The sequence below is a fragment of the Saccopteryx bilineata genome, chromosome 6, assembly GCF_036850765.1.
Source record: "Saccopteryx bilineata isolate mSacBil1 chromosome 6, mSacBil1_pri_phased_curated, whole genome shotgun sequence".
Classification (NCBI taxonomy): Eukaryota; Metazoa; Chordata; class Mammalia; order Chiroptera; family Emballonuridae; genus Saccopteryx; species Saccopteryx bilineata.
In genome coordinates, this window is record NC_089495.1 from 121,776,191 (window position 1) to 121,801,071 (window position 24,881).

Below are 24,881 nucleotides of genomic sequence, written 5' to 3' on the forward strand. Positions count from 1 at the left end.
GTAAAAGTAGGAAGAGAGAGTGATGATAAATGGATCAAGAAACAGACTTGAAAATAATGGTGGAGTGGTGATGTACCCTGATAAAGTAACAGAAACAGGAGCAACTAAAGTGTTGAGTACCTGCTTTATGTGTGTTATCTCATTTAACTCTCCAATGGCCAGGTTGCCCTTGATGAGGGTAGAAACAGGTTTCCAAAGCAGAAATGCCACAGCTTGCTCAAGGCCTCCTGAACAGCAGCAACCACAGAGCTGCGTGTGCAGCCTGCTCTGGACTCGTGAGCGCCGCACCACCCCCACCAGTCCTGCTGTCGCCTGGGGTGAAGGCAGACGCAGTCAGCAGACCCCAGCCAGGCGCCTTACCTGCCTGGGTAAGCCTTTCCTGGTGGCAACTAGTGTTTGGCGGCACGAAGACAATGAAAGTTTGGCAAGTGGTGAATATTTTGTCTAACAGCATTTTTACATTTCTTTCCTGAGGAGCTGGAATAATGATGGCCTGTCTCCCAAAGTGGAGGAGTGCTCCTTAGTAACAGGGCTGCTCCCAGGCCATTCCCAAGGCGCACGGAGGCGCCAAGGCTGGCCAGAGAGGCAGGTGGGGCCAACCTCGGGGTGGGGAGGAGCCACTGTGACCTGCCCGGTTCCTCCCCTCCCTGGCACTGTGATGCTGCAGAGAAGCCGCTGGCCCAGCACTCTGTCCCTAGCTCCTCCTGCCCTGTGTGAAGCAGCTGCGGAGGCGGCTGTATCTGGAACAGTTGAGGTGGACAGGCCCAGCCAGGAGGCGAGTGGCGAAGAGAAGAGAACAGCGGAGATGGTGAGCCTGCCGCGCCGGGGCGGGGCCGGGGCCGGGGCGGGCGCCCAGTTGAGAGCCAGGTCTGTGTGGGGGTAACAAATCCATCGCTTTAACTCTGCAGAGTTCAGTCATCTGGGCGTGTCAGCTCAGGCAGGTGGAGGGGGCGTCTGCACCCTCGGTTGTAAGACACCTTGGTGCCAATACTGTTTTTTTTTTTTGTGGAGGGAGACTATAGACCTCGGGCAGATCTTCTCTCAGAGGGACCTAATGCAGATTTGCGCACATGGGTGAAGTGGGAGAGGACATGGGGAGCCCAGTGCGGGACAGGGAGATTCTGAGGGTCCCAGATGGGCAGCTCAGGGACCAGAATAGGGGGAGAAGGGGCAGGCCCTTGATTCCAGATTGGGAGAGTGAGCAGTGTCCCAGAATGTGAAAGGGGACTTTGGGTGGCACAGTCACCCCAGGCTTGATGTAGTTTTCCTTTCCTGTCTCCACCATCTGGCTTGGTTTGGGGCCCTTATAACTTGAGAGCGCTCAGCTTCCCTGGTATTTTGCACCCGTGCCAACTCCCCAGTTTTTCCAGCGGCCAGTCAGAAGGACTTCAGCACACAGATATCTCCCTCCAGCAGGCCAGGGGACCTTGGACTTTTTGTTTTCTCTCCTACCCTGCCTTACACGGTTCATTGAAGGCCAGGGCCCCCACGCGCCATCTATTTCCTTCTGCAGACCCACTCTTACTTGCTCGGGAGGAGGCCTGTCTACACTCCTAGTTCTACCCTCTACAATCCCTCACCTCACCCCACACCTGGGATGGGTACAGTCACCTCTGTGACTGCCTGGCAGCCCAGAGTCTCCTGGTATTTCAGCAGTAGGGAGGTGGGTTGTGAAAGTTCAGTGGGGGATGGGTCAGAATAAGCATGTCTCTCAGGGCAAGGTCAGGTTCTCTGGGCACTCTTGGTTCAGGTGTCAGCAGCAAAGCAGGCCAGAGAGAACCTCCCTTCTTCCCCTGGCCTCTGCCCACTGGGGGAAGTGCCCAGAGCCTCTGGCTCTAGCCCCAGCTCTGCTGTTTCCAGCTCCCTACTTCTCCAGCACCCTCTCTGAACGTGCTCCCTGGACACACTTGGGAGATGTAAGAAGGTGGGCAATTCCGGAGGGTGGCTAGAGGCCCCACATACCATAGAGGGAGCCCAGCCTGGGAGTTCAGAACTTTGGATCCTGGCTCTGCAGCTACCTGTGTGACTTCAAGAAGATCACTTAACCTCTCTGGACTGTTTTTTTTCTCACCTACAATATGAAGAAGGGTTATGATTCAATTTTGCAAGGCTTTACCTCACTTTACTTTTAAACTTTTTATTATACAGAATTTTAAACATACAAAAAGAGGAGAATGGTGTAATGAACCCCTATATATGCCTCATTCAATTTCTACAAGTATCTTCTTGTGATGAGTCTTCCTTCATTGATTCTCCTTTCCTCCCCTCCCTGTTATTTTAAAGTAAATCCTAGGCAACATAGTCAAGATTTTATATTTAATATTTATAATATCTAGCATTAGCTAGTGCTTTATAATTTTCTAAGAGCTTTCTCTTGCATATTTTAATTTTTACCTAAACATCATAATGACTCTCAGAATGGAGCCTAAGGAGGCTTACAGGGGAGCCAAAGGTCATAATCTAGCTCTGAGCTAATGTGTATTCAATAGGCAAGTTTCTGAAAATACCTGAACAATCAAAAATTTAAGCAGTGCCCTGGTTGGCTCAGTGGTAGAACGTTGGCCTGGCATGTAGGAGTCTCGGGTTCGATTCCCGGCCAGGGCATACAGGAGAAGCGCCCATCTGCTTCTCCACCCCTCCCCCTCTCCTTCCTCTCTGACTCTCCCCCTCCTGCAGCCAAGGCTCCATTGGAGCAAAGTTGGCCCGGGCGCTGGGGATGGCTCCTTGGCCTCTGCCTCAGGTGCTAGAATGGCTCTGGTTGCAACAGAGCATCGCCCCCTGGTGGGCATGCCAGGTGGATCCCCGTCGGGCACATGTGGGAGTCTGTCTGACTGCCTCCCCATTTTCAACTTCAGAAAAATACAAAAAAAAAAATTTTTTTTTAAGCAGTGAAATCTTATTTAAATGTGCTAAAGATTTTGAGTGTTTAGCTGAAAACTTATGGCTGACTATTTTGAAAGAGTATTTTTTATTTATTTTGAAACATTGATTTTTGTATAGCAGGTTCTATTTAGAATATTTAATTGCACAGGCAACATTGTCTTGATGGGAAAACACTTTTTATTGACCTTTTTCCTACTCACAGACCTAGTTTAAAAAAATTCTTTGACTTGTTCCTGAAAGGCAAGAAACATCTATAAATCTAGAGCACAAGAATTCCACCCTTGCAGAAAGGACTTTACCTCATGAAGATTGGGGGCATGGGTGGAGAAGGCTTCTGTTTTCAGGATCATAAAGTTCAGCATTTGTATAGATTCTGGCTAAGAAATTTGTAACTGACTTTATAACTGAGCATTTCTATCTGCTTGCTGTGTCCCTCTAGAAGCAGTTCTCCGGGGAACAGAGACTCTGACACTTTTTGGGGGAGTGGAATAGAGAATCCTGGCCAGATGTCCCTGAGCCAAGCCTATGTCAATGATATTAGGGTTCAGAGAAAGCATCTGGTTAGGGGTAGGTGAGATCATGGGCAACACAGCCTTTAGCTGTATTACTGCTGGCCTGGGGAGCACCAGTGGGGTTTGGGAGGAAACAGGTGTCAGACAGCAACAAAGAGCCCATCTCCTGCAAAAATGGGCAGTTAAAAGGCAGAGTGTTCTGGGGGGGCAATATGGAAACTGCTTCTGTGTCTGAAGTCCTCTGCAAACCAGCCCTGGGTAGGCAGGTGTGGCTGAGCTCCACAGGGCTGTACTTACATTCTAACCTCAGAGCACTGCCTGAGATTTCCAAGGGACTGCCGGGCACTGATGACTCCTCCAGCCCCAACACTAGATGCAGGTTCTTGTAGAGATCACTGGTATATGGCCCTGAGCAGTGAAGAGGCCTGATAGGCAGAGCTCCACCAGGCCACAGCTGGGGCAGAAGTGCTGGGTGCATTTTCAGGGACTGGTGCGTTTTCATAGGAAGTTGCCAGACGCAGGCCACAGACGATTGATTAATGCTAATGCTGAGAGACCTTTCCAAGGGGGCTCCTGAGTGACCTCAAAAGGAAGATGAAAAGTTAAAAATTTTTGAGGAGGAACTAGTTGTTGCATACAGAGCCAATGATAGAGGGTGATTGGCAGTATGTGGCACTCTTGAGGGGAGGAAGTGGACCAACTGTTCCTTTTCTCTTTGGCCACCAATGTCTGATGACATCATCCGCAGCCTTGACATTTCCCCTGTCAGTGTCTTCCTGTTAGGTTTTCTCCCAGGTAGTGAGCTGTGCAGAGAACGGAGAAACAGTGTGGCACTGTTAACACTCCTTCACTGGCTCCTGCAGTTGCCCCAGTGTTGGCTATAGCTCAAGGGCCTTTGACATCACAGGGTCTCCTGCAGGGACTCTGCCTGCCCTGCCACTCCTAAACATGGTCTGTGTCACCCCTACTGCTGTCCATCTGCAGGGCCACCTTCACTCACTGATGAGATTTAAGCTGACACCTTGCTGTTGCTGTTTCTGTTTTGCTATCTAGTCTTAGTTCTGAGTTATTCCAGATATGCTCTAATTGAAGGGATTTCAGAAGAGATAATTTGAACAATTTTTGATGGGTCACTTTGTTCTTACCTTAATTATCTCTCTGTAACACTGTTGGAGCTATGTTTTCCATGGCATCTCTGACCCAAATCCTAAAGTGTGGGTGATTTATTACCCCAGCCTGACAACTAGAAATAATTTGCTCTAATGATATGCTTCCTGAAGCCACTGGGTGGTCAGGGGTGTGTGGACTGGTCTCAGGTTTTCACATGACATACAGTACTGGCGTGCATCTGTTCCTACCTAGATAAGATGCCAATTTTATCGTTTTGTGATACTACCTCAAAATGATTATTAAAGCTACAAAACCTTCTTCTACAGAGGACTGTTATTAGCTGATTTTAGTCCTTTGAGAAGAAAGCAAAAGGAAATGACTAATAGTAAAGTAGAAATAATATCAGATTGAAACCCTATAAAAATTTCTCACAGTAGAATTATAAAAGGGCTATATGGTTGTAGAGTTTCTTCTTTCCTGACATTTTTTTCCCTTTTTTTGTATTTTTCCGAAGCTGGAAACGGGGAGAGACAGTCAGACAGACTCCCGCATGCGCCCGACCGGGATCCACCAGGCACGCCCACCAGGGGGCGATGCTCTGCCCCTCCGGGGCTTTGCTCTGCCGCGACCAGAGCCACTCCAGCGCCTGGGGCAGAGGTCAAGGAGCCATCCCCAGCGCCTGGGCCATCCCTGCTCCAATGGAGCCTTGGCTGCGGGAGGGGAAGAGAGAGACAGAGAGGAAGGGGGGGGGTGGAGAAGCAAATGGGCGCTTTCCCTATGTGCCCTGGCCGGGAATCGAACCCGGGTCCCCGGCACGCCAGGCCGACGCTCTATCGCTGAGCCAACCGGCCAGGGCCTTTCCTGACATTCTATAAAACGTATGTATTTCCCCATGTATAAGACGCACCTTTTCCCGAAAAATTTGGGGTCTAAAAACTGGGTGCGTCTTATACAATGGATGTAGTCTTTTCTTTTTACTTGCATTTCCCACTTTTTCGCACTTGTTTTTGCACTCATTGTTGAAGACAGTGATTTGTCATCAGGCACAGATGAGGTCAAGCTAACAAATGGAAGTTCTGACAGTGATGAGGAATTGTATGAATTTTATGAATAAAACTTGAGTTCAATAACTTTATGTAACACATTCTTTTTTCAAATTTCAGGCCCCAGAATTAGGGTGCATCTTATACATGGGAGCATCTTATGCATGGGAAATAACAGTAGGCTGCTCTTCCTGTAGATAATGGTTGTAGGTGCACAGATCTGCCCTTCGTGAGCCTGTGCTGCAGTTTGTAGGACCTGCTCTATGTTTTCCTGCCTCTTGTTCACACTCCTAAATCCAACTAAAATGGTCGTGTTGGCGTATCTAAATTCTTCAAGGTCTTTGCAAATATTTCTCCTCCAAGAAGCCAAGCCAGGCCTGACCTGTGGTGGCGCAGTGGATAAAGCGTCGACCTGGAAATGCTGAGGTCACTGGTTCGAAACCCTGGGCTTGCCTGGTCAAGGCACATATGGGAGTTGATGCTTCCAGCTCCTCCCCCCCCTTCCCTCTCTCTGTCTCTCTCCTCTTAAAAAAAAAAAAAGAAGCCAAGCCAGAAGTTGTTTTTTTTCCTTTGAACTCCCATTGCCTCTTAGGCACTGGCCATTCTTCTTGTGAAATAGAGGTAAGCCCCATCTGTGTTCACTGAGCACTTGCTATGTTCAAGCCCTCACTTAATGATGGGGATTCCATGTGTGAACAAGGGCTCCTGCCCTCACAGAGCTCCCTCCCTCTACTAGGGAGGTCAGAAGATTGAACAAAGCTGCTCTCAAGTGGTTTGATAAGTGTAATGATAGGAAAGCCAGGGATTGGGGGAGAACATGGGAAGGGCTGTATGTTGGTTTGTGCTTTTCCAGACTTCCTGTAGGAAGTGGCTTTTAGTGAGAGACCTGAAGGATGACTAGACGTTAGCCCAGTACCTTTCACTGACTCTTTGCATGCAGTAGCACAGTAAACACGAGGAAATGACAGAGTTAGGTAACGTCTGCAGTTACCCCAGTAATAGGTCGGTGGGATGAATATCCTGGTTTTCTTGAATGAAGGAACTCCTCTCTCAGGTCTCTGCATCTCCCTCATCTGCAACCTGTGCTTTGCTGGGCAGAGAGGCTCCAGCCGCATACAGGGAACCCCTTTACCTCACAGGGTTCCAGGAGCACAGAACTGGTTTAAGTTCTGCAAGCCCAGATCCAAATAGAACTGAGAGAGAAAAACAACTTGAGAGAAAAAAAAGTGTGAGCTCCGACTGGCTAGAGAGGGGAATCTAAAATATGAGCAAATATGGGATTTAAATACCTGTGCCGGGCCAGCTCACTCTCTGAACCCGCCCTGCACCACCACTGTCTCCACCCTCCTACAGCCTCCCCACCCACTCCAGAGAAACAACCTCCTCATTCTATTAAAGAAGGCCTACTTTTCAAAGAGGCATGCTCATGAGCCCATGAGCCCTTCTCAGTTTCTTTCTGCACTGGAGCTTTTTCCAGTTTGAAGTTCTGCCCCGGCCTTGCACCGATGTAGCTGTGGGCACAGCCAAGGGCGCTGAAGTTCCAGTGCAGGTGAGGCAGGAGGTTGTGTGGTACAAAGGGAATAACTCAGACCAGGGTCAGGAGACCTGGATTCTGGTTCAGGCTCCTTGGCTACAGAGCTGTGACATCCTGGCTCTTTTCCTTTACCTTTCTGAGCCTCAGCTCCTTCATCTGTAAAGTGATGGGTATGGAGTCCTATTTGGTGACCCAGGAGGCCAATCCAGCTCAGATACCCTGACCAGTCTGAGCTAACACAGCATCCCTGGTTTATGGCAGCTGGATGACTGTCCTTGGGCATGACAGCCAACCTCCCAAGGCCACCAGCTCTGGATCTGTTGCTGCACAGCTTCCAGGCAGCAGGCTGGGAATGGTGACTGGCAAAGTGACTGGAGAGAGATGGCCTGGTGCCTGAGCTGCAGGGACCCATGGAGGGGCTCTGGACTGCTCCTGTGTCGTATGTGTGTCAAATTGGGTGGGGTGCTGAGCAGGTCCTCTGATCTTAGTGCTCCATGCGGGCTCATGGGACTTTTAATGTCAACATTCTTATTTGCCCTGCCAAATGAGGCTCTTAGTAAATGTTGGTTGAGTAAATGACGGAGAGCAATGGGACAGGGTAATGATGAGTCAAGTCCTTACCTCTACTCTCCCTCTATTTCCCTTCTTCAGTTGTTTTTTGTTTGAAAAACTTTAAACCCTCAGAAAAATATAGTAGTATATAAATCCATTATCTATATTGAGTAATACAGGTAGTTATTTTCTGGTATATTTACCTGTTGTGTTTGTTGAAATATTTTAAAGTAAAATGTAAGTATCGTGACATTTTACCACAAGTGCTTCAAAAGTGACTCAAATAATGACATGTTCATACTTAACTGAATTTTCATTATCATGCTTAACAAAATTAATCAATTTCTCTGTTTGTCTTTAAAATGTTTTCTTTCTTCTTCTTTTTCAAAAATTGATTTTAGTGAGAGAAGAAGGGAATGAGAGAAACAGGAATATCAATCTGTTCTTATGTGTGCTCTGACCGGGGATTGAACTGGCGACCTCTGTGCTTCTGGATGATGCTCTAAGCAACCGAGCTCTCTGGCCAGGGCTCAAAGGTTTTGATTTGTTGAAACCAGAATTCAAATTTCACATACGTGTAAGATATTACACTTCATAAGCTTCTTTTGATATCACCTTTATTTTTTATGAATTAAAAGATTGGATCAATTTCCATGTAGAATGTTCTACTTTCTGGATTTTATGGTTTTCTTGTGATGTCACTTTTCTCTCTGATCCCTGTGTTTTCCATAAAATGGAAGCTAAATCTAAAGGTTTTAAATCTAAAGGATTAAAGGCCAAGTATTTCTGGCAAGAATCCCTCTTGGGTAGTGCTATGTATGTCACATTCTGTCACACCAGAAGGTCCTTAATGGTTGGTTTTCTCACTATTAGCAGTGTTAAACTTGACCTCAGTGTTAGGCTGGTGACCACTGTGGTTACTTTTACCCCTCTGTGACCTGTAGGTAACAGTGAGTCTTTGGCTGTATGTGAATAGCCACCTTCCCATCAACCTTTCACTTCCTGGTGTTGACATCCTTGTTCAAATCAATTAGTAATTAGAAACTGTAATATGGGACTATTTCTTATAATATTATTCCTTTTACATTGAATAGCTGACACTCCCTTTTTTTGTTGTTGTTGTTGTTTCTTTTAAAGAGAACTTTCTCTCACCAACAAGGCTATTTGGATGGGGACAAATGAGTTTGATTTCAGGCTTTTTTCTTTTCAACATTAAGGACCTGTGGATTTTTACGGACATCCTGCTTCAGTCAGATAGTCTGCATTTTGATGCTCAGTGTGTTTCCTCTTCAGTAGTGGGAGCCCCTTCACACTGGTCTCTGAGTCGTTTGGACAACATTCCAGTCTGTGTTTGCGTCTGTGCCTTCAGGGCTCATTGCATACATACCCTGGTCCCAGTAGTGAGAGACTGTGTGGAGACACATCTGCCTTTCCCTTGTTTGATGTGCCCACTTTGGGGTTTTGGAAGCACCTATGAAGATATCAGTTATTTCTGAGTATATCTTATTCCTCCAGTTGCTCTTGTGAATTCGTTTTACAGGGAAAATAGCTCTTTATGGTGTGTATATGTGTGTGTGTGTGTGTGTCTGTCTGTGTGTTTAGTCTGGTGTATCTGTGTTTGTGTGTCTGTATGTCTGAGAGAGCGAGTGAGAGAGAGAGAGAGGGAAATTTTTGTCAGTGACGACTGGCATGTTTATTAATGTAAGACTAACAGTCATATCAAAAGAGGCCAAAAATGTGAATATCACCAGGTTGGTAGTTTTCAGATCCCTAAAATCCTTTACTCTTGCTTTTATGACCTTTGATCTTCTTGAGATATCCTGGCATCCTTGCCCAACAGGCTCAGAGTGTTTCAAAGGAAGGGCTGACTGGATACCAAGCAGCCCACAGATGGGCCTGGATGGTGTTGGGGTGTGGCGCTGGTGAGAGAGCAGGTCGGAGGCTAAGGGGCAGCACCAAGAGGATGTGGTCACCTAGAATGATGAGATGTGGCACAAGGCTTCTTTTAGGCTTTTCCAGTGTCCCCTCAGCTTGAGGGGCTCCTTAGGAAGCCACCGGTACATGCTAGATCTAAAGATGTAGTTTGGCTGATAACGTGATGGTTGTGAATAGTTCTTGGGTGTGGGATACTGCTATCTTAGGCCATAGTTCAGTCCGAAGGTAAAGACAGAAAATAGACTTTACAATAAAGGTAAGTGGAATGGGACCCAAGGTCTCTGTCTTTCTACAGGTGTTCCTTCCAAGTAGAGAATAAAGCTACAAGGTAAAATAATAAATTGATATTGGTAAAGATGACAACAAGAGTCATGGCTAAGTTATAATTTTCAGAAAAGGGGAGGTTAAGTAACTCAGCCAAGGTCACACCACATAGCAAGTGAGTTAACATGGCAAGATTCAAACCCAGGGATGTGGACAGCCTTGTGAGGGAAGCCCTTCTCTGGACACCAGGACCATGGAAATACACTGGGTGTAGTCCTGGCTCTGTCCTCTCTGAAGGCCACAGCACAGAGACCGGTGTAGAGTTGGTGTTTAGTTGTAAAACTGAATTAGGGGGCAACGAGTCCTGACGTCTCTGACCCTTTGAGCTGTGACTCAGAGAAGCCACCTGCTCGCATGCCTACAGCACTGTCAAGCTCCCAGGAGCCCTTATCTCTGCCCTGTGCTCAATGTGCTTCCTGCCCAGCCATGCGCTTTGGGGATCTTCTCCTGGCTCGGGTTACCTGGAGCTGGAAAGTGCCAAGTAGGGTCATGGATAAGAATAGAAACCCACAGACAAGGCACATGCTTCCCTGCTGGGCTCTGGTGGGAGTTGTGGGCACAGAGTCACCTTGTACTGGTCTCTGATTCCCCACAGGTAGGCGTGAGAGCCAGGTGAGGCACTCCTCCCAGCAAAACCCCATGGTTAGTTTCTATTCACGCACATCTCTCACACACAGCCCCCACGCCCCTTCCTAAGCTGCTAGTGCCAGGGCCAGTCAGGTCACATCAGAGTAACACAGACACAAGGACACTCCAAAGGTCAGCTTTATTTAACACTTGGCCTGAAATAGGCAAGGGAGCCGGTTATTATGGTTGCTATAAAGAAACTTCCCAACTTCTCAGAGTTTATGCAGAATCTAGTGTATAGGCTCCCAATTCTCCCTTGCTGATGTACCAACCCTTTATTTATTTATTTTCAGGGACAGGGAGAGAGTCAGAGAGAGGGATAGATAAGTACAGACAGACAGAAATGGAGAGATGAGAAGCATCAATCTTCAGTTTTTTGTTGCAACACCTTACTTGTTCTTTGATTGCTTTCTCATATGTGCCTTGACCATGGGACTACAGCAGACCAAGTAACCCCTTGCTCGAGCCAGCGACCTTGGGCTCAAGCTGGTGAGCTTTTTGCTCAAACCAGATGAGCCCGCACTCAAGCTGGCGACCAAAGGATCTTGAACCTGGGTCCTCCGCATCCCAGTCTTAATAAAGGGATGCCCAACCCTTTATTTTTTTTAATCAATTAGTCCATTTTATTCAACTCAGTATATCCAACATATTTTAACATGCAATCAATATAAAAGCTATGAATGAGGTATTTTGCCCTCTTTTTCATACTGGGTTTTGAAACCCAATGTGTGTTTGACATTTATAAACATGTCAGTTTAGACAAGCTGTATTCCCAGTAATCAACAGCCCTAGCGCCGGAGCCACTTTAGTGTACAGTACCGGTCGAGAGTCTTTGATGCCAGAATTTGAGTCCAGGCTCTTCAGGTAACAACCCGTTTGTATTCCTGCATTTGTAACCAGAGCACTAGCTACACCCATGATACATACTTCCAAAGCATTTGCCTTTCATGAGTTTTTATCTGCTCTATGATATTCTGAGACTGTGCATGCATGTGTGTGTGTGTGCACGCACGCTTGCGCCTGTCCTCTAGGAAAGTCAGGGATTAGTATGAGTATGAATGCTACCAGTGTGTGTGATAGTGAATTTAGGGGTAGTTTCTGCTGTTACCACTCTTTGTTTCTTTGGCGTCCTCATTAGTATAGGCATCTCATGGTTTATGTTTTGTTTGTGCAGGTGCTTCCCTTTTCCTTTTCTTAGTACAAAGGATTAACCCTGGAAAGCAGTCTTTAGAGAAACCACAAAGTGGTTGTACTTCAGAGCTGATTCTTGGTTCAGATGCAATGGCGCTCAGATACCTGAGACCTCAGAGCCTGGTTCTGGGATGGCGTGGCTGGGGGATGAGTTGAATGCCAGGAGAGACAAATCCTCAGACACAGAGGGAGACAGGACAGAGACATGGCTGGGTTCCGGGGCTATCTGACTGTGATTCTGCACTCTCCCGACAGAGGGAATGCATATCAGTTCATGTGGGTCAAGCAGGAGTTCAGATTGGCAATGCCTGCTGGGAGCTCTTCTGCCTGGAACATGGCATTCAGGCAAATGGCACCTTTGGTGCCCAGGCCAGTAAGATCAATGATGACGACTCATTCACCACCTTTTTCAATGAGACCAGCAATGGCAAACATGTGCCCCGGGCGGTCATGGTGGACCTGGAGCCTACTGTGGTAGGTGAGTACGGGCAGGGGCCCTCCCCACAGAAAGCAACATGAGATATGAGGCTTTGTCTGTGATTCTCAGGAAGCTCTCTAACTGGAGAGAAGGAGTGGCTTAGTTAGTGCCCTTCTACCCTCTGTGACTCCTGTCAGCTCCTTGAATTCTCTAGTCTTGGGGAGCTCACAGTAGGAGTCAGGACTCTGCTCTCCCATTACAGCTCTAAACTGTGCCAACAGAATGACCTCTGCTTAAATCTGTGGAGACAGACGAAACTGTCAAGATTGTTTACAATATACTAAGGGTTAAAGTTACAAATGATTTTCAATATTATAAGAAATCCCCAAATACTGGTAGTCAATTTCTCAGAGTCTAGGTTTCTGATTCTATAATAATTGCATCTTATTCTCAGAGGTCTGATATAACCTTGCAGAGTCTGGCACACAAAAGGGAGTAACGGAAGGCATATTCTCTTACTGCCAGAGAATAGTGTAGTCCTAGCACGAACCTCATTTGGATCTTAGAAAACAAGATTTCAGGTCTTCTTTGAGCCCTCCTCGCCAAGCACCACTTCCCTGCATCTGACCCGTGTCAGTCCTCAGCTCAACATCAGGATTTCCTCAGCTCCAAGGCTGGCTTACAAGCAGTGTACAGATAAGTGTCACAGAGATGTCTGGGAAGATGTCTGTAAGGCCTGAACACTAATTTCTAGGCACAGCAGACTCCAGGACTCCAGCCCTTGGGTACTTTGTACAAATATGAAAAGTGCAGATCACTTTCCCAGGCCACCGTGCAAATGGGTGCTTTCTCTGGGTCAGTAGGAGATCTCTGAAGGGAAGAGGGTGTGTAGTTGGGGCCTGGTGCATCTGGCCTGCCATGCATCCACTTCGTGTCGTTGCTTAGAGTTGAGCAGAGCCTGCCTCATGACAGCCTTCTAAGGTGCCTGCTCCTCTAGAACCTGCAGCATAGCTTTGCTTCAACGCCATACTAAAGCATCCTAATGCCTGACATGTATTATCACCACCTTGAGATGGAGGTTGGTGGGGGTGCTATTCCTGGGAGAGCCTAGGAACTGGGCAGATCACCCTGAATCCTTCTCTGTGTTCCTAGAATATTTTAATGCAAGTGAAATTGCATCTAAGTTTTTTTTTTGGGGGGGGGAACTTTGCAGCATGAAAGAAAATATAAAAGGGAAGCCTTGAGGAGTCAAGGTAGCAGGAAGGAATGGTGATCAACTTGAGAGTTTGGTAAGCTTGTACATCGAAGGCTTTCCTAAACTCCAGCCAGGACAGCAGCTGGCTTCTCATCCTCTGCTTGAGTCACTGGCTTCTGATTATTTTAGTGCCTATGTAAACTTGGAATTATCTTAGCCTTTTGCAGATTTGTTATAGGGTTGTCTGACTTCATCTCAGGAGAGATTTACAGGTAGGGGAGGTGGAGACCCAGAAGGGTGTTGTGTGGTATTCCAATGGGAAAGAAGATGGTAAGACCCGATGATCCTCTTCTCTTGGTAGATGAGATTCGAGCAGGAACCTACCGCCAGCTGTTCCATCCAGAGCAGCTGATTACAGGAAATGAGGATGCAGCCAACAACTATGCCCGGGGCCACTACACAGTGGGCAAGGAGAGCATTGACCTGGTGCTGGACCGCATAAGGAAGTTGGTAAGTGTTAACAGGGACAAGGGATGGGTGAGCCAGGCTAACGTGGATAGGCTTAGACTCATACCTCACTGAGCAGAATGGATAGAGGCACATGGCCCCTGGCTATAGGGTAGAGCCCCTATGATTTGGTCATTTCTGCTTATGTTCTGTAAGAAACACTTATAGGGATGGTGCTCTTCCCTCTGCCTGGACATCATGGACTACCCTACTGGCTGATGCCCTGTTGATACTTACTGATACTCTGTGGTAGTGTCTGGGGGAAATTCCAGGCCAAAGGAAGGCTAAGCACTTTGCTTGTTGGAAGCATAGATTAACAAAGCATTGAACTGGGAAGAGAAGAGGTAGAGGTAGTGATTATTGATGCATTTCAGCACTTACAAATGCCATTGTGAATGTTGGTTAAATATATACCTTAATTTAATCTCCTTAATAATAATATGAAGGAAGTTGCTTCCTTATACTTTATAGCTGAAGAAATTGAAGGCCAGAGTGGTTCAATAACTTAGTCCAGGTCACACAGATTGAAAGAGGCAGATTTAGGATTAAATCAGGTTCAACTAGAAAGATCTAGTTGCAGAGTGATCCTTATCTACTTGAGCCCCCATTTTCTTATCTGTACAATGAAAAAGGTGAAACTTTTTTTTTTTTTTTTTGAAAGAAAATACATAGAATTTATTGAGGCCCATGAGCTCATGATGTTGAACTTATACCCCTTACCCCTGCCCCCGCCCCCCAAAAAACCCATTGCTTGTTTTTGAAGGACACATCAAGGAACAAATTTATTATTCTGCAAATTGGTAAATAAAGAGAAAGGATTCAGCATTTGTCCTAATTTTCCATATCTCATCATACCAACCTTAGGTTCCAAATAATTGATAAAAGATTTTTTTTTATATATAAATAAATTTTTATTTTAATGGGGTGACATCAATAAATCAGGGTACATACATTCAAAGAAAACATTTCCAGGTTATCTTGTCATTTAGTTATGTTGCATACCCATCACCCAAAGAGAGATCGTCCTCTGCCACCCTCCATCCAGTTCTCTCTGTACCCCTCCCCCTCCCCTCCCCCTCTCCCTCCTTCCCTCCCCCCACCCCCCATAGCCACCACACTCCTGTTCATGCCTCTCAGTCTCGCTTTTATGTCCCACTAATGTATGGAATCCTGCAGTTCCTGTTTTTTTCTGATTCGCTTATTTCACTCCGCACAATGCTACCAAGACTCCACCATTCCGCTATAAGTGATCCAATGTCACCATTTCTCCTAGCTGAATAATATACCATGGTGTATATGTGCCCCATCTTCTTCATCTAGTCCTCTATTTTTTTTTACAGTGATTAAAAGCCTTTAAGCAAACTCTTGGCCAATACAGCAAGAATCCATAAATGAGTAGTGTCCTTAACATGTTCCCCAAGTCCAAGTTGGCCCCCTCACCATGCCAAATCCCTGAAAAATGCAACCCAACCACAGTTCAGTCTGTTAGGAGCTGTCACAGGGAGCAGGAGTCCAGGAAAGTTCCCCACAGGAAAAGTCCGTATGGCACTGGAATTGTTGTCACCATTCTATACTTTGCAGCTCATGTCCAAGTCCCAATGACCGCTGCTTCTAGCTGGTAATGATTTAGGTAGACTGGAAAAAGCCATTTGCAGCATGCGTGGATATGGAGCTTCTGTTCTCCTCTGCCTGGAGAGTTGAGACCAGGTTGCTTTTCCCTGGAGCTCTGTGACTGTGGCCTGGTAAAGAGAACCTTGGGATACACTAAGCTGGGTGGCAAAGGTAAATTCATAATACAAGTTGGCAAAAGGAGGAAAGAGAGCTCTAAATTAAGAGTAGGTCCCAGCCTGAAATATGAGTGGGGCATTGAGGTAGGAGGAATAAAGGAAATACTATATATTAAGCAAAGCAGCAGAAAATAGGACTATCAACACCCACAACAGAGATCTTTGAGGGAAGAATAAAGAACCTGACTATTCAGGCAAAACATAGTTAAGTGGCCCTTGTGCAAATGAGATCAGTTTACCTGCTTCTTGGAAGAAATACCCTAGGCTCGTCCACAGTGTCATAGATGGGGTCGACGGCCCTGGGCACCTTCAGCCTTCAGTGGCAAACCCCAGCATTCTGGGCAAGGTTAGGTCATAGGTGGCTGGAGCAGGCCTGGAAGAGACTGAACCCTCCCTTAGAGGAGCGAGGGGGAAGCCCACCTTCCAGTGTCCCTGTTTCCTCACAGTAGAGGTGTGTAAGCCTGGCAGGCTTTAGCTCAATGACCTTCCTTTCCACTATTGAAGCAGGACCCAGATGGCATCCTATGAGACCCCTTCGGGGTGCTGGAGCCTTTAAGGGTGTATCCTAAAAGCTGGTAGTTCCCCCTGATCTCTATTGGGCTTTTTCTGCCTCTAGGTATCTTAAAAGCCATTCTCAGAAGATCTCGCTGAGGGGTTTGAGGATCCCCATCCGCCTATATAAATCTTTTCCATATATCTGGAGCTATTTGGAAAAAAGACAGAACAGTGTTATTAGCTAGATCTAATAAAGAAGGTAGATTTGGTGTCTCCTGTTCATCAGCTTTCAAAAGAAATGTAAATTTTTTTTTTTTAAGTAAAAAGCATGATATGGTAGACCCGTCGGAGTCATTGGCCTGGTGTGCAGGATTCCCGGGTTTGATTCCCGGCCAGAGCACACAGGAGAAGCGCCCATCTATCTCTCCATCCCTCCCCCTCTCCCCCCTCCCGGTCCCTCTCCTCCCGCCCACAGCCAAGGCTCCACCGGAGCAAATCCACCCTGGGCACTAAGGAAGGCCCCATGGCCTCCGCCCTAGTTGCTAGAATGACTCCGGTTGTAACAGAGCAACATCCCAGATGGGCAGAGCATTCCCCCCGGTAGGCATGCCAGGTGGATCCCAGTCAGGCGCATGCAGGAGTCTGTCTGCTTGCCTCCCCATCCCCATCCTCAGAAATATACAAAAAATAAATAAATAAAAGAAAAAATACAAAAAAAAAATACAAAAAAAAAAGAAAAAGGGGGGGGGCATTCCCTTGTGCTAAAGCACCAGGAAGCATGGAGTGAGCTTGAGTATGTCCTATGAAACATGGAGCTCTATGTTTACATATAAGTCTTTGAAGAAGGAGGAACTGCTGAAATAGTTTGTCAGCATTTGTCCCTAAGACAGCAGTCTTTATAGTGGGAACACCATACGTAAATATTTGCTGTCTGTCTATAGATTAAGGGGGGAATATGGCCAATGCTGAAAAGCCATGATCTTTGTGCCCCTCCCCTCCCCCAACCCCCTCCCTCTCCTCCCCCCACCCTGTAACCCCAACACTGTTGTTCATGTCTCTGAGTCTCATCTTTATGTCCCACCTATGTGTGGAAACATATAGTTCTTAGTGAAAAAGGTGAAACTTGATCAGGGCTTCTTTACTTGGGAACTAAGGATGCTGAAGTTTTTTATGACCACTTTTTCAGTTTAGAGAAGGGGCCATAGTGGTCATCAATCTCAAAGCTGTCTGATCCCCAAAAGTTCAAAGCCACTGGACTGAATAATCATAGATCACACCCAATGGGAAAGTTCTGTTACTCTATGAATTCTCTTCATTCTGGTAAGAGCTAACATTGAGTGCTTAGTGCATATCAAGCTCTTGCTCAGCATATTATGCTATCTCACTTAATTGTCACAATAACCTTATAAGATGTGGTATATATATATTTTTTTCTTTGGTATTTTTCTGAAGTTGGAAATGGAGAGGCAGTCAGACAGACTCCCACATGCGCCTGACCGGGATCCACCCGGATGCCCACCAGGGGGTGATGCTCTGCCCATCTGGGGCGTCACTCTGTCGTGACCAGAGCCACTCTAGCGCCCGAGGCAGAGGCCATAGAGCCATCCCCAGCGCCCGGGCCAACTCTGCTCCAGTGGAGCCCTGGCTGCGGGACGGGAAGAGAGAGACAGAGAGGAAGGAGAGGGGGAGGGGTGGAGAAGCAGATGGGTGCTTCTCCTGTGTGCCCTGGCTGGGAATTGAACCTGGGACTCCTGCACGCCAGGCCAACGCTCTACCACTGAGCCAATCAGCCAGGACCTGTAGTATATTTTTTTTGAAAGAATTTTTTTATTAATACCAAAAACATGACATAACACCCAGCCACAGGAATCAAGCACTGGCTGGTGAAGAAATCTTTTCGTTCTGTCCTTAGAGGCTTGTTGCCAGTACAAGCTGTGTGCTCCACTCAGAGAATGATGGCTTAGCCAGTCATCTGTGGGGACCCCACTGGCCCAGCAGGCACAGGGAGCTGATTGGCAGAAGAGTTAGAATGCCCTGTGGCTGGCTTTTCCCCAACCAAAGTTTAAGGCTTTCTCAAACCAGCCTTCACCAAAAGACCCTCAACTTGGGAATCCCCATAACCACACACTACCCTGCCTGGGAACAATACCTTGATAAAAGTGTCCTTGAATCTTTCTACTTTGGATGTGCCATCTGTTTCCTTCACTTGCTAGTCACCGATTCTCATCCTGGTACCCTACCTAGTGGCTGAGGCCCCTGCAATAAAGCAGAAGAGACAGAAAGTACTGCCTCAGGGCATGGACCAGTCCGAGATGACCAGCCTGTGGCACTGCACTGACTAATAAGCCTGGGGAATATTTTGCAATAGTGTCCGTATTCTTCTGTCATCCTTGTCTGATTTATGCTGAAATTCAGGAGGCCAAGGAAGAACAATTCTTTTTTTTTAACTCTATATATTTTTTAATTAATTTTAATGGGGTGACATTGATAAATCAGGGTATATATGTTCAGAGAAAACATCTAGGTTATTTTGACATTTGATTATGCTGCATTTCCATCACCCAAAGTCCAATTGTCTTCTGTCACCTTCTAATTGGTTTTCTTTGTGCCCCTCCCCTCCCCCAACCCCCTCCCTCTCCTCCTCCCCCCCCACCCGGTAACCCCCACACTCTTGTCCATGTCTCTGAGTCTCATTTTTATGTCCATACACCTATGTATGGAATCATATAGTTCTTAGTTTTTTCTGATTTACTTATTTCACTCCGTATAATGTTTTCAAGGTCCATCCATATTGTTGTAAAAGATCCTATGTCATCATTTCTTATGGCTGAGTAGTGTTCCATAGTATATATGTACCAAAGCTTTTTAATCCACTCGTCCGCTGACAGACACTTGGGCTATTTCCAGATCTTTGCTATTGTGAACAATGCTGCCATAAACATGGGGGTGCATTTCTTGTTTTCAAACAGTGCTATGGTGTTCTTGGGGTATATTTCTAAAAGTATAGCTAGGTCAAAAGGCAGTTCGATTTTTAATTTCTTGAGGAATCTCCATACTGTTTTCCACAGTGGCTGTACCAGTCTGCATTCCCACCAGCAGTGCAGGAGGGTTCCCTTTTCTCCACATCCTCGCCAGCACTTATTCTGTGTTGTTTTGTTGATGAGCGCCATTCTGACTGGTGTGAGGTGATATCTCATTGTGATTTTAATTTGCATTTCTCTAGTGATCAGTGATGTTGAGCATTTTTTCATATGCCTATTGGCCATCTGTATGTCCTCTCTGGAGAAATGTCTATTCATTTCTTTTTTCCATTTTTTGATTGGAATGTTTGTCTTCCTGGTATTGAGATTTACAAGTTCTTTATAAATTTTGGTTATTAACCCCTTATCAGATGTATAGATGTAGTATATTTTTTTATTGTCCCACTTTAACTAAGAAGCAACAGAAGTCTGGAGAGGTTCAATAACTTGTTCAAAGTTTGCTACTGGGAAATAGAAAATTGATTAAAATTCAGGTTCTCTGACTCCATTTATTGCCACAGCCCAGCTGCGACAAGTATATTCCAGGGTCCCGAGCAGGAAAAGGTACGAAATTGAATTAAAGATAGAGTGAGTCTTAACGATAGAGAGACTTAAAGATATATACATACAAGATGGGTTCGGGAGGATGCCATGGCTTGCCAACGGTCACTACTGTTCTGCCGCCGAAACATGGCTGCCCTCAGAAAGACATCCGTCTTTATTTGTGGGTAATGTGGGCCATTAGCAATTCAATGACGTTTCCAAGGCAACTCAAAGACAACCCCCAGCATAGTAGTCAATCTGACTTTACACCAAGAAGAAACATGTTTCCAATCCTTCTGGGGAACAGGGGCTGGCAGAAAGAGCAGAGAAGCACAGCCCTTTGTTCACTTAATTAGGCGGTTGGGCCCAACACTTCTGTCCCCTAGATATCCAAACTGCAAAATACTCTGTTTGTTTTTTGGTCCCCAATAATTTATATTTCTGAAATTGTTTCCCTGGGCCACCTTCCAAGGTTGGGCTGAGATGTGTAGGTCAGCTGTTTCCACAAAAATCAAATGATGAGGACAGGCAATGTGGGCAAGGAGTTGGGGGCTCTCAAAGTCCATGGTCATTAACCACTGTAGTTCTGAAACTCTCGTTCCTGGTTCAAAGCCACTGGACTGGAACCTTCATGCACACAGAGGCATATGCATGTACAATTTGCTGCCTAATATTTTAGCTAGTTCTCCCAAGGTGAGTCCTAAGATGTATCTCCTTACTCTTTCAAGGCTGTTTTGATTTCATCCACATAAAAATGTTGAGGGATGGAATGGGGCAGCAGAAGGGTTGCCTTCCTCTGTCCTCATAAGAGTATTATTGGAAGCTTGTCTTCATGGTTTCCTCTCATGTCTTACTCTCTCAAGACAGATGCCTGCTCTGGCTTGCAAGGCTTCCTGATCTTCCACAGTTTTGGTGGGGGCACTGGCTCTGGCTTCACTTCTCTGCTGATGGAACGCCTCTCCCTGGATTATGGCAAAAAGTCCAAGCTAGAGTTTGCTATCTACCCAGCCCCCCAGGTCTCCACTGCAGTGGTTGAGCCCTACAACTCCATCTTAACCACCCACACCACACTGGAACACTCAGATTGTGCTTTCATGGTAGACAATGAAGCCATCTATGACATCTGCCGCAGGAACCTAGACATCGAGCGCCCCACCTATACCAACCTTAACCGCCTCATCAGCCAGATTGTGTCCTCCATCACAGCTTCTCTCCGCTTTGATGGGGCCCTCAATGTGGACCTCACTGAGTTCCAGACTAACCTGGTGCCCTACCCCCGCATCCACTTCCCACTAGTCACCTATGCACCCATCATCTCTGCTGAGAAAGCTTATCACGAACAACTCTCCGTGGCTGAGATAACCAACTCCTGCTTTGAGCCCAACAACCAGATGGTGAAGTGTGACCCAAGACATGGCAAGTACATGGCCTGCTGCATGCTTTACCGTGGGGATGTGGTACCCAAGGATGTGAATGTCGCCATTGCTGCCATCAAGACCAAGAGGACCATCCAGTTTGTAGACTGGTGTCCCACAGGCTTCAAGGTAAGAGCTGATGACTTAGGAAGGAGATAGACAACTAGAGAAACAGAGGTGAATTACCAAGGACGGGGGAAAGCTATGTGAACTCCAGGGTATGGGACTGATGTGCAGTTCCATAGGGTCAGGCTTTATGGAATGATACGGGAAGAGGGGCTTAAGTCAAGTGTAACATTAATTTCATTCACTCATTCTTTTATTTATTTTAGGAAAGGGGAGAATTTATTTGAAAAGATTATTGAAAGAAAGGGAGAGATCCGTAAACATCTCAATGGTCAGGTAGAAAAGGGTGTTTCTTTCATAGGAGGAGTGGACAGGCCAGAAAGAAGCTGTGTGGGCAAGTGGGGTGCACAGGATAAAGGGGTGGAGGTAGCTGTGATCTGACAATAGATTAGAAAAATAGAGTTAACCAAATTACTCAAGTTGCCAGAGAGGTGTAATTCCCTTCTTTTAACAAAAGATATATTCTCTTAGTTTATTGTGAAAAGATAAATATTCATGGGGAGAAGTAGAATATCCAAGGAGGAACTCTGGATCTCAGGGCTCATTGAATATTGAATGTTGGTGAAATTGCCCCTTTGAGCTGCACCAGCAGGGCATGCCTCTGACTCTGATCATGTGAACTGGTTGATCACTGTGCCCTGTGCTCCATGGCCTTTAATCAGATGCTATCATCAAAACAGCTAGCACCATTTATATTAATTAGTACCACCCAGTCAGGTTTTCAATAATTCAGAGGTTGCTGAGCACTAGACTGGAGACAGTGGTAAGCACATCTCAGTTTTTCCCTGGTGGGACTTACAAAGAAAAAGGCACTGTGTGCCAGCCTCTTGGTTGACCCATTTGCCCAGCTGATCTGTTGAGTAAGGAGTGTAGCATTTTTCCTTACTGCTCTACTCCTAGCTACAAACAATCTCTTTTTCCCTAGACTATGCCTATTTTTTTTGTCAGTTCTGGTCATTCTCGTGAAAACAGTCAAAAACCTTACAAAAATGCAGAGTTTTTTTCTCTTTCAAATGAAAACAAACAACAAAACATCTAATGGGGAAATAATAAGAAAAATGAGATATGAGGATGGCAGGTAAATGAACAAAAAGGAGATACCTCTTCATTCCCTCTCCTTTATTTTAAGCTGAAACTCTTGAGGTTCTGTCCAGAAAGATAAGCTAGTGCCGGGGTCTTGATCTGCTTTCCAGAACAACACACACTGCGAGTGAGGGTGTTGTTGAACTTCCCACTCTTTCATCCTTTCCAAGGGTGCTTGTCTGGCACTTGACTTAAGTCAAGTGATGCTGTTGTTCAAAGGAGAGTTGGCTCCACACAACAAGGTGTTGCTGGTCAGGGCCAGTTCTAGCAAAATAGGTAATGCAGCCGAGTTCATCATAGTCATTGTCCTTCCCCTTCTTATTTTTGGTCTTTGCTTCTGTCTCAGCATCACCTTTATCACCAAGGTGCCATTTTTGTCCAAGAAGAATGGCAGAGAAATCCACTTAATGGGTTACCACCTTGGCTGTATAGCCTGCTGCCACTCCTTCCTCCATGTCTAAAGGGGACATGCATTTTAAAGCTATGAATTAAGAGATTGGCAATTAATGTATGGTGGTGTGGGTAGAAGAGGTATTTTTGGATGGCACCATAGATCTCAGTGTGCCATAAATATTATCACAGTCTGTCACCTTAGATTTCTGCCGGGTTTCTACAGTTCTTATGATTGGCTTTGGTTTCATATGTGTGCGGGGAAAAGGAAGATTTCTAATATTAGCTGTGCCTCACCATCAGATTGAGCTGGATTCGCTTGATGGACCCTGCCATGCTACCAGAACTGAAAAATAGGCTCAATCCATGCAAGAGTTTCAACTAAAATTTGTGGCAGGGAGTCCTTGTTTTTCTTCTGAGAAGCCTCACTCCCTAGAGACATAGGGTCTGTATAACACTAACACCATTGCCAGGACCTTTTGGATCTTTAAAAAAATATATTTATTTTTATTTATTTTTATTTTTTTGGTGAGAGGAGGGGAGGCAGTGAGAGACTCCCACTGTGTCCCAACTGGGATCCACCTGGCAAGCTCACTAGGGGGTGATGCTACCCATCTGGGGCCCTTGCTCCATTACAGTAAGAGCCATTTTTAGTGCTGGAGGTGCAAGCCATGAAGCCATCCTCAGCACCCGGAGCCAACTCATTCCAATCAAGCTATGGCTGCAGGAGGGGAGGAGAAGAGAAAGAGACAAGCAAGAGGTGGAAAGGTGGAGAAGCAGATGGGTGCTTCTCCTGTGTGCCCTGACTGGGAATCGAACCCAGGACTTCCACATTCCAGGCTGATGCTCTACCACTGAGCCACCAACCAGGGCCTTGATTGATTTTTAGAGAGAGAGAGGAAGGAGGGAGAGAGAAACAGAGAGAGAGATATTGATTTGTTGTCCCACTTATTTATGCATTCATATGTTGATTATTCTATGTGCCCTGACTGGGGATCGAGCCCACAATCTTGGCATCTGGAGACAATGCTCTAACTAACTACACTACCCAACCAGGGCTGAATCTTTTTGTTTATTGCACTGGAATATCTCCATGACCTTTCAAACAGTCTTCACTCTTGGCAGAGAAATTTCTCTAAATTTATTGACAGCATCACTGAGAGGAACTTCAGATGACCATTTGGGAAAGAATAAACATTATAATAACTTCAAGTCTAGAAACTAATTTGCCTCCAAAAGGGAACCTAATTCCCTTTTAGAGATAAACATGTACTGTACACTTCCCCCTTAATAACAGTCTCATTCAGTACCCTCCTTTGTTTGCTTGACTCTCCCCACAAACACTCGTTACCAGCCCTGTTCTCCTTGTCTTCGCCATTAGATTTCCCAGTTCTTCTTCTTGATTTTGCTTGTACCCAACACCACTCACGTTTACTTTCTCCTCCACGCTCATCTCTCTCTACCTGCCTGCTTTCTACCGCCTGCTCCCCTCTTCCCACCCCCAGCCCTGCAGTCCCACTCCTGGGCTGCACTTGTGTCCTGCACCTGCACCGTTTTGTGCAGTTGCCCCATCTTGAGTTATCCATTGGCTTTTCTGCCTCTTCTTTTTTGCTCCTTCTCTCTATCTCTTCCCCAGGTGGGCATCAACTACCAGCCACCCACTGTGGTGCCAGGAGGGGACCTGGCCAAAGTCCAGCGGGCAGTCTGCATGTTGAGCAACACCACGGCGATTGCGGAAGCCTGGGCCCGCCTTGACCACAAGTTTGACCTCATGTATGCCAAGCGGGCCTTTGTCCATTGGTATGTTGGAGAGGGAATGGAAGAAGGAGAATTTTCAGAGGCGAGGGAGGACCTGGCTGCCCTGGAGAAGGATTATGAAGAAGTGGGGACTGATTCATTTGAAGAAGAAAATGAAGGGGAAGAATTTTAAATATATGTACTCCTCTTGGCTGTGTCTCTTTATTTTTGCTGCTCCCCTCAAGCACATAGATGACACGCCCAGCTCTAGCCTGTATCCCTGTCTGACACTGGGACCTGCCAGTGACTGGGCTGAAAAATGGATGCTGTGCCCTGTCAGATTCTCCCTTGGTCAAAAACAGCTTTGTGTCAATAAAGAAAATGAGAGTCACTATCTCTGGGTTAAGGTGAAGCCAAGTTAGAGTGATGAGGCCTAATTAGGATTTAAAATTCC

At 46.2% G+C, this 24,881-nt stretch overlaps 1 protein-coding gene across 5 annotated transcripts; it reads left to right on the forward strand.

Moving 5' to 3' along the window:
* The first annotated feature begins 626 nt into the window (after window positions 1-626).
* Window positions 627-24,638, forward strand: LOC136308479 (tubulin alpha-8 chain). 5 transcript variants are annotated; one of them, XM_066235846.1, is made up of 6 exons: window positions 678-808; window positions 8,036-8,211; window positions 11,967-12,189; window positions 13,686-13,834; window positions 20,540-21,220; window positions 24,327-24,638. In XM_066235846.1, the coding sequence occupies exons 3-6, from the start codon at window positions 12,162-12,164 to the stop codon at window positions 24,618-24,620; spliced, it is 1,152 nt and encodes a 383-aa protein (XP_066091943.1). In that variant the 5' UTR covers window positions 678-808; window positions 8,036-8,211; window positions 11,967-12,161; the 3' UTR covers window positions 24,621-24,638. The 5 variants fall into 5 exon arrangements, with proteins under 5 accessions (XP_066091940.1, XP_066091943.1, XP_066091944.1 ...); XM_066235845.1 differs by having other exon boundaries at window positions 725-855; XM_066235844.1 differs by lacking the exon at window positions 8,036-8,211 and adding an exon at window positions 5,669-5,725 and having other exon boundaries at window positions 727-855.
* The last annotated feature ends 243 nt before the right edge of the window (window positions 24,639-24,881 follow it).